The sequence below is a fragment of the Coffea eugenioides genome, chromosome 2, assembly GCF_003713205.1.
Source record: "Coffea eugenioides isolate CCC68of chromosome 2, Ceug_1.0, whole genome shotgun sequence".
Taxonomy (NCBI): domain Eukaryota; kingdom Viridiplantae; phylum Streptophyta; class Magnoliopsida; order Gentianales; family Rubiaceae; genus Coffea; species Coffea eugenioides.
Window position 1 is genome coordinate 6,441,724 of NC_040036.1, and position 16,838 is coordinate 6,458,561.

The following is a 16,838-nucleotide window of genomic DNA, read 5'->3' on the forward strand; positions in this document are numbered from 1 at the left end:
ATTGTTAGAAAACTAAAGGGAGGTTTCTAAAATTATCCCTATCATCAACACATATAGGGCTGTTTACAAATTGAGCTGTTCGCGAGCCGCTCGAATACGAGCTCGGTCAATATCAAGCTCGAATCAAGTTCGAGTTAATCAAATCGAACTCAAACTCGAGTTCAAAAACATTAAGCTCGTTGGCTGCAAGTTCGATTACATATATATTTTTTTATTTTTATATTAAAATTACATATATATTCATAATATTTTATTATTTATTAAAAATTTTATCATTTTATTTATTTTTAAAAATAATTTTTTTTAAAAAAATTATTATTATTATTTTATTTTTTAAACTCGAATTTGACATTTTGAGCTCGTCGAACTCGAGTTCGAGTTCGAGTTTTATAAAATTAACAGTCGACTCGACTCGACTAAGTCAAAACTCGACTCGACTAGGTCAAAACTCGACTCGATTCGACTAGATCAAAACTCGACTCGACTCTGCTAGTTTGTACCCCTAGTTAGAGGTACTGTTCTTAAAATAAAATAGAATAGAAAGGAAAAGCAAGGAAAGACAGGCAACAACGAAGCAAAGGTATTAAACTTAGACAAGAGCGTGGATGTATAATGTATTAAGCAAATAAACCCATGGATAAGTAGATATTTCTTCGATATACAAATAAGAGTAAATTTTATATGCATCGATATTGTATACACTATCATCATTAAATTCATGATAGAATTTCAAATTTAAATTTTACATAATTATCATTTATTAAATACTATAGTATATATACAATCAATGTAGGAAAAATTAATCCTACAAAATAAAGTGCTAGCAGAAGTTTCTGACCTTGTACGAAATAATGGATATAATGGATTAAAGTGATAGGAGTGATACCGGGAGAGCGGCTTAATCAGCCATTACAGCCTCATAATAGGAAGCTTCTTGCTCTACTTAAGCTGCTTATTTCGCTGTTGACTGCTTTTGCTCTAAAGTATTGGTAAATAATTTCCCTAATATTACAACCTAATAACGTCCCTAATCAATTCAGGTGGAGGATTTATGAGTTTGTAGTTTGATGCATCTCAAACCTCATTAACTTAATTCAAGTAGTAAACTAATTATATAAATGACAGCTAAATTAAATGATTAATATAGTTAAAGCAAAAAAGAAAAAAGAAAAAAGAAAAAAAAAAAAGAAAGAAAGAAAGAAGAAGAATATGTATTTGGGAAGGTCAATTTTTGTTTCTGTTTGTTGGCAAATGACACTTCTCCCATTCAATTTTACGAAAATCTCCGCGATCACTTCTGAACACGCAAAGGTACCATTCGGAAATTTGAACCACGACCCGCATCTCCACCCGGACGAGTTCTTCCTCCTCCTGCCCTGCCTAAATTCATCCGCAGAAAACAAGGAAATTTCTAAAGCCAAATTATAAGGCAAAGTGTATCAATCTTTTTCTTTCTTTCTTTCTTTTTTTGTAAAAATGTTCGGTAAATTATTCCAAAAGACCAGCCCTCGTCCACCGCCTCAGGTAATTTCGTTAATCCGTCCAAATGTATTTCTCCTTCTGATTGCAAATTAAACATTCACTGCTGTACGTTTCAGTGATCAAGTTAATCAAAAAAATGGTTTTTTTTAAGTCAGTTAATCAAACTATTAAGTGATTGATCATCATTCGTGGCTGTTGGAGTTGTGCCGTGATGAAGGTCAAGATTTCTGTGAAATTTGTGTTTCTTTTGACGCCGTTGCTGATTTTACTGTGATATGCTAGGAAGGATTAAGATATTTTGTTCTTGCTGCTTTCCGGAGGACCTTTTTTCTTGCGTGGACGTACTTCTTTTTTATTCGGGAATGCCCAACAAATTAAGCAGCTAGTAAATTGATTTTCAGAATAATGGTTTGATATTGTCATAGACCTGGGGTCCTAAACCAGCTTGAACAATTGTCAAATAGTAAGCTTAGGCAAAGGCATTCAAGTATGGTTGATTCATCCCATTTCATGATCCAAGTGCATTTGTGGTAAAAGAAAAGGTTAAATTTTGTTCGAGGAGTAATAAAACTGTGAAATTTTATTTCCCTTGCCGGTCATTGTTCACCGTCACAAGGAAACTATGGCTCTTGTGGTTAAGGCTTATATTCTGCCTAATTGTTTTGGATTCTTCTGGTTATTGATTCCTTTTCTTTGTGGAATTCTGTATTAAATGTCTTAAAGGATGAGATTTTAAGAGAGTGCCAATGGGTAGGGTGGGCATAGTTACCTGTTTGCATGTGAATTCAAATTTTATTAACCTTTTTACGGTGTTGATTTACTAATTTGGTTAGTTTTTTGTCAATAATTTAACCTGTTCGTTAATATTGCTTCTGGAAAACTGGTTTTCTGAGCTTCTTACAACTTTGGGTGATGGCATCCATCTTCAGCAAAGTGAAGTGCAAGAAAGCCCTATATCCTCGGATGTGGCACCCCTTGTTGTAGTTCATTATGGTATCCCATCTACTGCTTCAGTCCTGGCTTTTGACTCCGTTCAGCAACTACTAGCTGTTGGAACCTTGTGAGTGAACACTGGCTCTTCTCTAAGTTGATCTGCTTCTATTTTCTTTGGGGTAATGATTGATCTGTTAATTACATTTACAAATACTGAACTGATACTTTTATATTCATGTAATTTGCGATCTTGTGATTGTTTTTTACTTTTTCCTTTTTCACTGTTTGAAGTCATAGTCTATCTGGACAGGAGAGGGGAGAGGCTTGGCTCTCTTGTGAGAGTCAAACCCTGTAATTTGGAGAGTGAAGGCACTCAATAAGTTATGCTATTTCCATTCTTGTCATGTGATTAGAAGGTTGATTGACATAAGAATGTTCAATATGATACTGTTCATGGCTTTGTTTTTGTGTTGGGGGGGGGGGGTGTGGAGCAATGGGACTGCCACAAGCTGAGTCATGTCTTCATTACTTGTCTCTGAGATAACATGAGATTTAGTTGCCATATTTACGTTCTGGAAAGGATCTGCCTGGTCAAACAAAGACATTAGTTTGGCAACAGTTTGTCAAAGAAGAGGAATCTACCAAACTTTTACCCTTTAGCAATTGTCTCTGAGATAACATGAGATTCGGTTGTTAATTTACATTCTTGAAAGGATCTGCCTAATCAAACAATGAAGAGACATTAACTTCTGGCAATAGTTTGTCAATGAAGAGACATCTAGCAAAGTGTAACACTTTTATGTCAAAGATGCGCAAGTGAACTTGCTAACAATGTTCTGTTAATCCAAACATCATTTTGAATAGATATTACTCCCTCCGTCCCGTTTTGTTTGTCTTGTTTTCCTTTTTCGTCTGTCCCAAATTGTAGTCCACTTTCCCATTAAGGAATGTAGTAATCTTTCAAATTATCTAAAATACCCTTATTAAATATCTTGTTATTAATACATTGTTATTAAATACTAACCCACTACATTGAATACATTGAGCTTTTCCAATACATAGATAAATGAAAAGTCTATCTTTGTTATTTATTGGCACTATTGGCAGTAATTGAAACAATCAGGGTGCACTATTGGCGGTAACTGATATTTATTGGCACCATTAGCTGTAACTGATATTAATTGGCACTCTTCGTGATTAGCATAAGGGTATTTTAGGAAATTATTAATCTAAATTTATGTTTCCAACGAAATTAATTACACTTTCTTAATCTGTGTGAAAAAAAAATCAAGACTAACAAAACGGGACGGAGGGAGTATAATCTTTTAAGGGGTTCTAGCATAGATATTCTCCCTGCTACTAATAAATTGAAACCATTTTAAATAGTGGCTGTTAATCTCTGTTAAAATTTGAAATTTCCAACTCTTCAGGTAATAGGTGTTTGCAGGGGAAAAGTGCTTTACAAGAATTCGTAGTGGCCTAGCATTTAGGAACAGAGTGGGTAAAAATGATTGTAGAATTCCTTATTATCCTCTTAATATTGGAAACATTTCCTGTTTTCTCTCAGGGATGGAAGGATTAAAGTGGTTGGTGGTGACAGCATTGAAGGCCTTCTTATGTCTCCTAAGCCGATACCTTTTAAGAACTTGGAGGTTTGTTTAAAAACCTTCATATGCAGCATGCCCCTTTTGGCATCATTTGATGAATGTTTTTACTTGTGAAAATGAAGAACTGAGATGTTTGATGGAAACCTTTCTTTCTCTAGTCTTCACCTTCTTTGCCTCCCTGTCATTGGGTCTGGATAGTTTCTAAAATTTATTTATTCATATAATAAGTTTCCTTTAGGTCTTGTGTAGTAGGAACATGAGAATGTTTGTATTTCTTAAATTCAATTGCTTTGAGTTTATATGTTCCTTGTGCAAATTAATATAAACTACCTGTTCTTAATCATGTGCTCAGACATGGTCAAAGCACCAAAACAGGTGTAATTTTAACATTTAAAAGAATGAGAAGGGAAATCTTTTATCAATTCCAAATTGATGTGCCCTCTTTTGCTTAAATCAGCAGAAATTTCCTTTTGGATAGGACAAGACTAAAGCTTATGTTGCAAACTTTTGTTGCCTCTTTTCAGTTTCTTCAAAATCAAGGCTATCTTGTGAGTGTCTCCAATGAAAATGAAGTTCAGGTATACTTGATGCTATATCATCTTGTGACTTATTGCTTTTATGAGCCACAAATACCTCAAGTGCATCTTTTCATTATCCTTCTTCCCTCCTATCTTCTCTATTTTCTCTTTTTGCCCCATTCTGGATGCAGTGGCCATACCTCTGATTAACTTAGTTGGAATTTACTGTTACAGGTTTGGGATCTAGAAAGCAGGAGTATCTCTACAAGTTTACAATGGGAATCCAATATAACTGCCTTCTCTGTTATTTATGGCACTCAATTCATGTAAAGAACTAAAGGAGTAATGTTTTGGGCTTCAATTTTACACTTATTGGCTGGATCAAAGTAACATAGTTGAGATAGGCCTGACTTTTATCTCTATGCATACGTGCAGGTATATAGGGGACGAATATGGATTTTTGTCTGTGCTGAAGTATGATGCTGAGGAACAAACCATTCTTCAATTACCCTACCATATTCCTGCTAATCTTGTAGCTGGTAATGTAATTGCTCATTGATGGTAAATACTGTTTATCATGTCCTTAAGTATTCTATTTTAGCTTTACATTTTCTAAATAGCCCTTTGATTTTGTTTGATCTGTGAACTAGAATGTTGTGCCTCTTTTCCATTGTTTGTTTTTTGGAAGTTCACTGAATAACTGAATCATCGAACGTTTTCCCCGCCTGTGATGCTGACTTATCATTATATCAAATTTTGGTTAAGTTCATCTTGTGGATTCATGGGAAGTCAGTAGTTTCCCTAGAATAGGAGCAGCTGCTTGTATTGAATTATGACTCTTTTACTGAATAAAGCCACTTCACATTGAACCATGTTTTTCTCTGGGCTTCAAAAGCTCTCTTGATGGGATATTTTACCCCTAATTTGCAACTAATACATGGGTAAATAAGAACCCATATTTATTGACTGATTCAGGGGTTGAACTGGCAAGACTAAAATGCATACCAGCCCTACCAAGCCATGGGTCTGTTTGGCTTGAACCTTAACTTTATGTGCTTTGAGAATACTCTGCCTCTAGATTGCAGAATAGTTAGGCTGTTATTGGTTATCTTTCTGGTTTAAAATCTGTGACTGACTGGAGATGTGCATGATCTAGTCCATCTTCTAGCCTGTTAAACAAAACTCTTTTGGATCATCCTTTTAAATTACACCAAGGGTCACTAGTCCAATGTTATTGGTGTTTAATAAATTGACTGCAATAGTTGATGGAGCCCATCCATTGTTGTGACGAGAGTAATGAGTTGGCTACTAGTCTACATCTATAATAAGGCAAGAGTTTTGGGCAAAAGAAATAGGCAAGCAATAGCAATATCATTCTTGATTTGAACCCATTTTTCTTTGTCAAAATGAATTGATGTTCAGCATATTTAATACCAAAAGCTACATTCTTGTGCATGCAGAATGAGAGTCTGCATGAGGAAAAAATGATTTGAAGCTTGATTGTGGAATACTGTACGCCACTATCACCTTTTATATATGTCCTGCCTTTTGTTTTGAATTGTTTGTTTTAAGGAGAAAGGACTGTGTAATGGTTATTGTCAGACGTTAATTGTGTTCTAAAGTTGAGGGACAAATGATAATACTGTAAGCCTGATGTATCTTGAGACAGTGCCAATGTTTTTGAGTGGAAATATAAAAAGTCTGGGTAGCCTAGAACTCTTTGAAACTAGAGCAAAGGGATATTTCAGATCCTACTCTTGTTCAAGTTCAACAGTACTTTGTAATAGCGTAGCCATACTTTTGTTCTTTTAAATTTCTTTGATGCATCTTCAAGCTCCTCTATGTCAAAAGCAAGCACATTCTCGTGTACTAACTTGGAAGCTTGAGGTACTGCTCTTCTGGGTGTAGAAAACTGCTGCTGTTGTGTACCATTTGCTGGGAACTTCTGAATTCTTCAGGCCTGTGTGTTTAGGCGAACATAATAAGAAAGCTCTGAAATGTTCAACAATTAAATGGATAATGAAAGAAAGCCACTTATGATTTTTTTTGAAGGAAAAGAGGCTAACATTGACCTCCTGACTCTGTATTGTCTGTTTATGATGGCTTTTGATGTGTTTTCTTTGCAGAAGCAGCAGAGATTTCCTTGCCATTCAACCAATCGATAGTGGGTGTGCTACCTCAGCCTTCATCATTTGGAAATAGGTAAGGAAAACAATATCTCATTTTCTCTATTCAGTTCCACAGTTTCTGAACACGGGTTTCTTTTACATGTCAAGTTGTTTTTATGTTACCCTAGCCTTCATCATACGCTTTTGTTTTTCCCACCATTGCATTTTAGCTTCTATCATGAATGGACTCTTTTTCAGCATTGTAGTTGTCATGATTAGCTGAGAAAACATTTTTAAACATGCAGTTATGCTTCTTAATCTTAGAAACTTTAGATTTACTTGCATTTCTTCATTCTTGATAGTTTCTTTTAGTATTCAAATTTTGTAGCCTATTTTGTAACTTGCAAGTATTTATGATCCATTCAAAGTTCATTAAGCTGTATTTTGGAGGGTTAAAATGGAGAATGTTTTAACTTAACGTAATTTTTGTTACTACTTTTATTAGTCTGATGGTTTTTACTATTGCTTCCCATATCTGCAGAAGGGCCATACATCAATCTCTTCCTGTTTGTTCTCTAGCATATGTGTTGATTAGAAAGATATGAGATATCTCGACTTTATTTTCTTAGCTGAAATTTTCTGGCTTCTTATTCTTAAAATACCAACCAGTGGTCAAATTATCTTTCTACTGTTTCTGTTCCAATCATTGAAACTATTTGCAGGCTTGTTCTTGCATATGAGGATGGGTTGATAGTTCTCTGGGATGTTACTGAAGATAGAGCTGTTCTTGTTAGAGGAAATAAGGATCTCCAACTAAAAGATGAAATACTGGCTGAATCTTCGAGTGATGGGAGCCATGAGCCCTTGGATAATTTAGTAGACCATGAAAAGGAAATAAGCTCTCTTTGTTGGGTGTCTGCTGATGGTTCATTGCTAGCTGTTGGCTATGTGGATGGAGACATTTTCCTGTGGAATCTGTCTGCTTCTGATCATATTAAAGGTCACGGAGCTCAAAAGTCATCTGATAAAGTGGTTAAGATACAATTGTCATCTGCAGAAAGAAGGCTTCCTGTCATTGTTCTGCACTGGTCTGCTAACAAGAAACGAAATGGTTTTGGAGGTCAGCTTTTTGTTTATGGCGGTGAAGAAATTGGATCTGAAGAAGTCTTGACGGTATGCTGTGAGTCTATTTTTGTCCTAGTGGTCTCAATATTTTAAATTGTATAACAAATATGGTGCAAAGAACCTTTTCCTAGAAATGGAAATTTCATTTGTGGATACTTGGAGTTTCTTTTTCGCAAACTAAAGTCTAAAAATGTTAGCCGAAGTCTGGCTCAAAGTCTCTTTGTTTGACTCTAGTTTATTTTCTTTATCTAATCAATGCAACTCTGTCATCTGGTTAGTAATGCTCGGTAGTCTTGTATTCTACTTACAAGATAGTGAGATTTCTTATTCAATGATTTCATAACGAGTACATCATAAGTTTGTGCCATCCTAGTTCCTGGATTGGCTTGTTTGTGATTTCAGACAATAAAGTCTTCAGTTCTTCCACTGGTTTGAGGTATATGATTACCAAATCTCTGAATTTCAAAATTTGACTGCATCATAGGAATGATGCTAATCTCTATATTAAGTCTTGTTTCCAAGCTGAGGTGAAATATGAATCTACTTAGATTGTACTAGCTATCAAAGCTGAGAAATGTCTTGGATCATGAATTTGCTATTCATAATATCAATTAAGACATGCTCTATGTGAACATCACTGCAGGTTGCTAAACTATATTATATTTCTTTTCAAGATTAATGAGGTTCTCTAGATAATATAACATTATGGACAACTTATATGCATGATTCGGTTTCCTTGACCAAAATTTTGTTCAAAGCAATTCTAGTAGAGTTCTATTACATGAATTCATTTCTGTGAATAAAAAGTATCAGTCATTTATTTGCATTTACTTTCTTTATATATACCAAATTTGCTGGATCATTACTAAAATAATTGATGTTTAAGAGCGGAATTAATCTCCTTGTTAAGTACATTACAAGTTGTATTTTCCTACTCTCAGTATTCATTTGTAGCTAATTCTGCACCTTCTAACCTGAATCACATGCATGGACTCCCTTCCATGCATGCTGAAAATGGTTTTTAATGAAATGGGTAAGAAATTGAAGCTCTGGAGGAGCGTAGGGCATAAATAATTATTTGATGCTAGGCTGCTGCTTCTGCACTTTTCTACATTGCATGCAATCTTTGTGATTTTAAAAATTTTCTAATTACCAGTAAAGCCGACTTTTCCATCTTTATAACATATTGTTAATGCAAAAGGAAATAAAGATGCAAGGGGTGGAGCTCTTTGCTCCGTGGCTTGTGTATTTAATTCGCCCTTGGACTTTGACATTTCTCTCCCTTGGCAGATTCTCGATCTTGACTGGTCATCTGGGATAGCAAAGTTAACATGCGTCAACCGTGTTGATCTTCCCCTTAATGGGTCTTTCTCGGATATGATTGTCATTGCAAGATCTCATGAAATGGAGAAAACTGACAGTGCTTCACTGCTGGTTCTGACCAACCCAGGTCAACTCCATTTTTATGATAACTCTTGTTTGTCCACGCTGAGGTTCGAGCCAGATAAGAAGCATTCAGTCCTTGCTGTAGAATATCCTGCAACTATACCTACAATTGAACCAATAATGACTGTGGGAAAACTATATTCAGTGGTTGCAAAGGCCAATTCTTCCAGGGTTCTTGCAGAGGTATAATTTACCATCTAGCACGCAGAATTTTGTCATCTAATCACTTTTCATGTAATATTCTTCCTTTAATCATTTATTGTTTCCTTAGACGGTTTCAGCTGCAAAACTTGAAGTTGAGCAGACTATGACAAGAGGGAGTAGCAGATGGCCTTTGACTGGTGGTGTTCCTGGTGAACTGTCTATAGCTGAAGATGGTGGAATGGAAAGAATATATGTAGCAGGCTATCAAGACGGAAGTGTTCGAGTATGGGATTCGACATTTCCTGTTCTATCACTCAGGCTTGTTTTTCTACTCCAGGTTTGTGGAATTTGAGAGACTCGTGATTCTTTCTATGAAAAAATGGTAAATGTTGCTTAGCTGAACAAATGAAAACTAATAAAAAACCATGTGATGCACAGGTGGAGGGTATTGATGTTGCTGGTGCAAGTGCATCAATCTCTACTTTAGATTTTTCTCCCACTTCTTTGTCTTTGGCTATTGGCAATGAATATGGTCTTGTAAGATCTGATACTATTTCCAGAATATAAAGTTCCTCTCTACTCCGTGAATATTATTATTCGGCTGAGCAATTTCTGATCCTATCTTGGGATGATGTAGGTTTGGTTGTATGGTCTAGATGGAACTAAAGATAAATCTGGAATTCACTTGGTTACACAGACAGAACGGCAAGGTAACGTCCTTTTATCAACTATAATTGCTTTTACGCCGTGCTTTTCTCCTGTCATACAACATAATTTTCAGGTATATAGTTCCTAGCAACTTGGTTGCCTCAAGTGAACGACTTAACAGAGTTCCATGCTACACCAGTATTCTTTTTTTTTTTGGTTGGGAGTTAACATATATACTCTTTTGAAGGAGTTTACTGTTAGTTACCTGAAAATAATAAGATAACCTAGTCTCAAACCCTGCTCTGGATGGAGCCTTTTCCAGTGAGCTTGCCTTTTTAGGGACTGAAATAGAAGTTGTGAAGGTGTTAAAGGAGCAAAAGGGAGTGTGTACTTTTGATCAATTGAGCTCTTTTTGAACTGGAAAGGGTGCCACTCATTTGTATGTAAGTGGTACTATGCTACCTGATTGAGGAACATAACATTGCCAACCCTTAACCTTACCCACTTGGCAGTTGAATTGAATGGAATTTTTTTAATTGCATTAGTTTTCTTTTCCTGTACTCTTTCGTGCTAATAAAGAATAAAGTTTTTATGTTTCCCCATCATCAATATGTATAGTTCGCCTTTTGTGGAGGTGTGGATTCGTTTTATAAAGCTATAGGCAGGATATGCTGTGGAATGTCTTTTGTGTGCAGTAATTTGAAATTAAGTTACCAGGGCATGCTAACAGCCGAATGAATTGCAAGTTGATATTATAATCCACATATATTAGCATCCTAGATTGCTAAAATTTGTAATCCAAGAATTTGTTATATTGTTTGGATTAAATACTCTATGAAAAATGATAAAGATGGTGATGGAAATACTTAAAGCAGTTCTAATGATGAATTTTGACTTTAATTTTCAAAGATGATATAATGAATTTTCAAAGAAAAAGTCTTACTTGAAGAGTATTGGCAGCCTGCCAGAAAAAGTCTTACTTGAAGAGTATTGCTGCCAGGATAAAGCAAACAGAACTATTGTGTACCTAAGAACCCATCTCCTAGCATTAAAAAATTGAGTGATCCCTTGATCAGTGATCCAAATTATGTTTTTCTGGGCGGCCATGCTTTGACCATATCCCCTGAATTAGAAAAGAAAAAAAGAAAGATCAGGGATAAAAGGTTGAACAATTTTGATTGTTGAAACTTAGCACGTAAACTAAGTGAAAAGGATTTAGGTTTCTACATTATGAGAGCATCGTATGGTGAGCTTATGACAATATAGAAATAAAACATCATGAAATGTACAAGAGTGAATGAATAATTTGCTGGACAACCTGTTGAGCTAAGAGTAAGGAGTGGTAAAGTCACTCGGAAATCAGTGTTCACCTTTAGGACCCTTTTGGGAACATTGCGTGCCAAACTCATGGAATCAGTAAGTCGCCAATCCGGGCATACATAAAGTACTTTATCTAATGAAAACCCCAAAGAGGTGGTGGGATTTTCTACCAATGCAGGCTCTCCCTTCCTATGGGGAAATTATGACAAAAGCATTTTCTTAAAACGAAGCAACCTGGTTGAGAACAACTTCCGTATATTCCTATGAGGCACTGTAGGTCCATCATTTCTGTTGAAGATATTCGAAAGAGCCTTTTATGGGATGGCAGGGAATGCCAACTTCCTTAGTTTCCCAGTTTATGGTTTTCCTTTTAGATGGTTGCTGACAAAAATCTAATGATTGATTAATTTTTATGAATAAAAATTTTAATGGGAATTAGGATAGAAACAAATAGTACACATAACTGGTTGTCCAGTGTAGGTATACTAGCACATCTCCATTGGCATATCTTGGAACATATCTGTGGTATACCTTTTTTTGGATTGCCCATCTTCATTTTATATTCTTAGGTTCTTTTTGTGAATATATGACCTTGGTAGCTGCTTTCAGTTCTTAATTTGCCTCATGACGGTGGATCCCTGTGCAAGGCTATTTTCTCCCTCCTGAACTCTCCTGTTCGTACCTTAAAGTGGGTAAATTCTGGAGATAGACTTGCAGTTGGGTTTGAATGCGGTCAGGTAAGTTATAACTTGATGTTAGTTAATTGGAGGGTATTATATGGTTACACTTCCTCTCTATTTGGTTGAACTACGAATAAGGAATGACTAAAAGCTTTTCAGAGATTCAGCTCTAATTGCACCATGACAGGTTGCTATGGTTGAAACCAGTGCGCTGTCAGTATTGTTTCTTACTGACGCTCTATGCGGCTCAAGCCCAATCATCTCTCTAGCTGTGAAAACACTTCCAGATACCGAGAGTCTGAAGCAGTCGGAAATTGGGACATCAAATGAATCTGTTAAGGAGGTAGCTTTTATTTTAACTAGAGATTCACATGTTGTATTGGTGGATAGTAGCACTGGCAATATGATATCTCAGCCAATTCATCCAATGGAAGAGTCAACTGCAGTTTCCTTGTATATTATAGGCAAGCATAACTCCTTGAGTACATACATTCTTTTGTTACATCCATGTGCTTGCTCCTTAATTAGACATCTTTGTTATCAGAGGGTGATGCATCTGTAGCTGAAGGCTCTGAAAACGACATTTCAAAGTCTTCTGAGGATTTTGAAGCCAAAGGTCAACGTGGACAAAAGAGTTATGAACGTCAAAGTGATCCAATGGAAGCTGAAAATTCAGAGCCAGATATAGTCCATAATTTGAAGAACTCAATAATTGTATTTTGTTGTGAGAATGCATTGCATCTGTACTTTTTGAACTCTGTGATTCAGGTGCCTTCTTGTTTACTGATTTTCATTTTAAAGATTCTTGTTATACCTTTGTGCAGCTTATAATATTTGCTAATCTCAGGGTGAGAATAAGTCAATCTATAAACTTGATCTTGTCAAACCATGTTCCTGGACAGCAATATTCACAAAAGAGGCAACAGAATATGGGCTTATCATAGTCTATCAGACTGGAGATATTGAAGTCAGGTAAATACAAAGCTCAGACATGAAATATACTGTTTTTATTAATGTGGCGTGCTTGATCAGGAGATGTATGATATGATTAACTAAGTTACGTGGTATAGTTGAAATGCTTTTGAAATTAATTAGGGTTTAATTTTGTTCTTCAAATAAACTGTTTGATAGAAGTATCCTTTTACTGAATCACTTGAAAGATGCAAGAAAACACTTTCTGTGTTACTGTAACACCAGATGGATGACATTTAATATCTTCTGTTTTAAAGGTCCTTGCCAGCTTTCAGTGTGTTGGGAAGCACATCATTAACATCAATTCTTAGGTGGAATTTCAAGACTAATATGAACAATTTGATGAGTTCTTCAGATAAAGGGCAGATTACTTTGGTAAGTCTTTCACCTTTTTGTTTTCTTTTGTTTTCCTCTATATGTGGAATTTCTCCCTTCTTATACACGCGAAAATCATGGACAATGCAATGACTGCTTGATCTAGTCTAGCAACTCTCTCAAAATACGTGCAATTCTGTCAAGTTTTCTACCTTGTCAAAGAAAAAAATAATCAAAATTAAACTCTTTTTTTTTTTTTTGCTCTCGCGTTAAGGATATGAAACTAGATATCTCTTTACAGATAATAGCCATTGTTCCTTACATAGAATTTTCAGAAATGGCTATTTTTCTTATAATTAGCCGTGCACCACTTTGTCAAAAAAATATTACAGAATCAGAATGCTGCTAATTGCTTTATGTGTTTAGCTTCAGTTCATCACCTACTTGTAATTGACTTCCATAAATTGAAGCATGGTAAAGTTCAAGAAACATCAGCCTTCTGATTCAGTAATCCTTGGAAAAGTTAAGAGAGTATTTGGGGTATCATGGATGTTGGTGAGAATAGAATTAGCAGTTAAAGCTAGGAGGTAATAAAATTACGTATACTTCTGAAGTTTACGAAGTGTAGTTAGAACTTTGATAGGTATGGCATACAAACTGGGAAGAATATTCTGGTTTCTAAATCAGGTTTGCCTTGAGTTCCACTTTCTTTCACAAGTATCTCTGAATGGTCAAATACTCTGTTTACTTCCGAGTGTGATGGCATCTATGAAGGCACAGAACAATGATCAGAAGGAAGTTAAGAAAGTGAAAGAAGATGCTAAAGCAGGGATGATTTCTCATATTTGTTTTGGTAGAATATGGAACATGCTACTGCTTATCTGGTTTTAGCTTGGGCTGCTTGATATCTGAAACTATGGAGGATATGGAAGAACCTGGATTACACGTCCTATAGCAAATTGTATTCCCAATTTGTGTTACAATTCATTAGCCAAGTTGATGGATTTACACTCCTGGAAGATTAATGATGGAGGAATTAGTTTGAGAGGTTTATGCTTTAGATCAATTTTTGTATAACGGCTCACTGGCCTGAGTATCAAAAATGATCGCATTTTACTGATGAAATTTGATAATTTGAGTGTTTGTTCTATACTATATTATTTATTTCCAAAATTAACTGTTTGCAAAATCTTGTGAGTGCGTAAATGTTAGAATCTCCATCATCACTACAACTGTACCGGGGTTATGTTTTTATTGGCATTATATGACTTGGAGCATTTTCTGTTTCAATTCCATCAGGCCTGTGGGAGTGAATTTGCTATTGTATCTCTACTAGCCTCTGAAAACGACTTCAGGTTTCTTCTTCTTCTTCTTCTTATTCTTCTCTCTCTCTCTCTCAACTAATGCTTTATACTAGGATTCCGGAGGCTTTACCTTGTCTTCATGATGAAGTCCTTGCCGCTGCTGCAGATGCCACCATCAGTATTGCCCTCGATCAGAAGAACAAGCAGGTCATATAATATTTTTTTTATATCAGAATCTATCATATCCCCTTAGTGGTCAGTTGAGAAATTGTGTTTTCTGATGCCAGAGTACTGTCCCTGGTGTTTTTGGTGGATTCATGAAGGGGTTTAAAGGGGCTAAGATGGAGATGAATAACTCCGAAGCTCGGGAAAGCATTCTTGCACATATGGACATCATATTTTCTAGGTTTCCTTTTTCAGAACCTGTAAAAAATCTTGCCGATGATCAACCTCATGTTGAGCTTAACATAGGTAACTTGGACAGACCTAATCCCCAACATTATCTGCCAGATCTATAGAGCTCTATTTTTCCCTGTTTGCTAATGTCTGTTGCATGACAGATGACCTTGAAATTGATGAGCCTTTGTCAGTTGTATCATCATCTTCTAAGAGTGACAATGAAAGAAAAGGTATAAAGAAATTTAGTGGTATTGTCCAATTATCATCACTTTTCACCGGACTAACATCTTCTGCTACTTTATCAGACAAGGAAACAGAGAGGCAAAGGTTGTTTGAAGGCAGTTCTACTGATACAAAACCCAGAATGAGAACAAGAGAGGAAATCATTGCAAAATATCGAAAAGCTGGGGTAATTTCATCCAAAAATGAATAATAAATAGCTGGACACTTAGTTTTAGGAATTGCATGTCTGACTTGTGTGCTACTCCTAGGATGCCACCTCTGCAGCTGCACAAGCAAGAGACAAACTTATAGAACGGCAGCAGAAACTTGAGGTATGGTCATGGCTAAAATTGTAGCTTCAATATAATTGGTCATTTTACTCATGAATGTCAGGGGCTTGTGAAATAATCTCGTCTGTCCATCTTCTAGCTTTAAGTAGTTGTCTATCTTGAAGTAGATATTTGGGAATATAAACAAGATCTCTAAGGAACTCTGTTTTTTGCCTAATGAGCAACGTATTATCTAGTGCTGTACTTCATTTGAAAATTTTGGTTATTTACGTGCTCTCTTGCTGCTGCTACCAGAAACTTGGTGAACGCACTGCAGAACTTCAAAGCGGGGCTGAGAGCTTTGCAGATTTGGCAAATGAGCTGGCTAGGAACATGGAAAAGCGGAAATGGTGGAACTTTTGACTTCCGATCTGCAGTTAAGATGATTGAATTTGTTAAACCAGATGGCTTGACAATGCTTGGAATCCACAACCATTTATGTTGCTGTTGTGACCAGAGTGAACACTTCCAAGAGCATCTCCTTCTTGAAAACCATTAACCTGCTGGTCATACAAACTATTACGTGTATCGGTTTCGTCGGGTTGGGTGGGTGGGTTGTTGGTAAACTTTGAATATTATTCTATTTTCCAGCGTTCTATGGTTGAAATTCATTTTTTAGTGAGAAGATGACTGACAAAAACTTGTACAGAAAGCATAAGGTATTTTATCATTGACCAAATTTCGTTTTAGATACGAAGGTGTTATTGCTTTCCGACCAACGCCGAATGTTTTTCCTCGTGTTCTTCAGCGAATGTGCAGCTTTACTAGGTTGACTACTTTCCTCCTGAAACTGAAAGTTTTTTTAGTATTCTAACAGAGATCTGGATACATGAATATATGTGGCATGTTTTTATTTTAAGTTTCAAATTTTGTACATATAGCATGTTTTTACTCCTCCTCGAATGTATACTATCTGTTTATCATTTTCAACTTTGCACTTTACCACGCGGCAAGCAACTGGTGTGAGTTGATTCCTTGTTTTTAACCGGATATCGTTGGAAACTTTTGTGGCTACTTTTGGATCAAATCCCTTCAATCCTATGCTGTATTAGTCCAACTTTACATTAATTGGAATACTTTTTGCTTATATTCTAATGAGTGATAAGGATGAGTATTCATTTCCTATTGCAAATGCAACCTAGCATCGTTGACAAAAAGAGCATATATATGTTATGGCATTTTATACTTACCTCGTGTTTTGGACAAAGTATGTTATGAAGTTTGACGAATAATTGGTACATTTTCCAGCTTGCTGCTTATCGAGGACTTGACCAGAGTGCATATTC

At 35.9% G+C, this 16,838-nt stretch overlaps 1 protein-coding gene across 3 annotated transcripts; it reads left to right on the plus strand.

Moving 5' to 3' along the window:
* The first annotated feature begins 1,253 nt into the window (after positions 1–1,253).
* LOC113762943 lies at positions 1,254–16,087 on the plus strand. 3 transcript variants are annotated; one of them, XM_027306593.1, is made up of 24 exons: positions 1,254–1,524; positions 2,412–2,542; positions 3,983–4,067; positions 4,547–4,600; positions 4,775–4,866; positions 4,976–5,079; positions 6,667–6,742; positions 7,371–7,821; positions 9,064–9,402; positions 9,491–9,700; positions 9,802–9,900; positions 10,001–10,073; positions 11,941–12,068; positions 12,199–12,475; positions 12,556–12,779; positions 12,859–12,983; positions 13,241–13,358; positions 14,598–14,653; positions 14,716–14,809; positions 14,890–15,073; positions 15,163–15,231; positions 15,307–15,410; positions 15,493–15,555; positions 15,808–16,087. In XM_027306593.1, the coding sequence occupies exons 1-24, from the start codon at positions 1,477–1,479 to the stop codon at positions 15,913–15,915; spliced, it is 3,312 nt and encodes a 1,103-aa protein (XP_027162394.1). In that variant the 5' UTR covers positions 1,254–1,476; the 3' UTR covers positions 15,916–16,087. The 3 variants fall into 3 exon arrangements, with proteins under 3 accessions (XP_027162394.1, XP_027162396.1, XP_027162395.1); XM_027306595.1 differs by having other exon boundaries at positions 14,926–15,073; XM_027306594.1 differs by having other exon boundaries at positions 6,673–6,742.
* Positions 16,088–16,838: the final 751 nt, after the last annotated feature.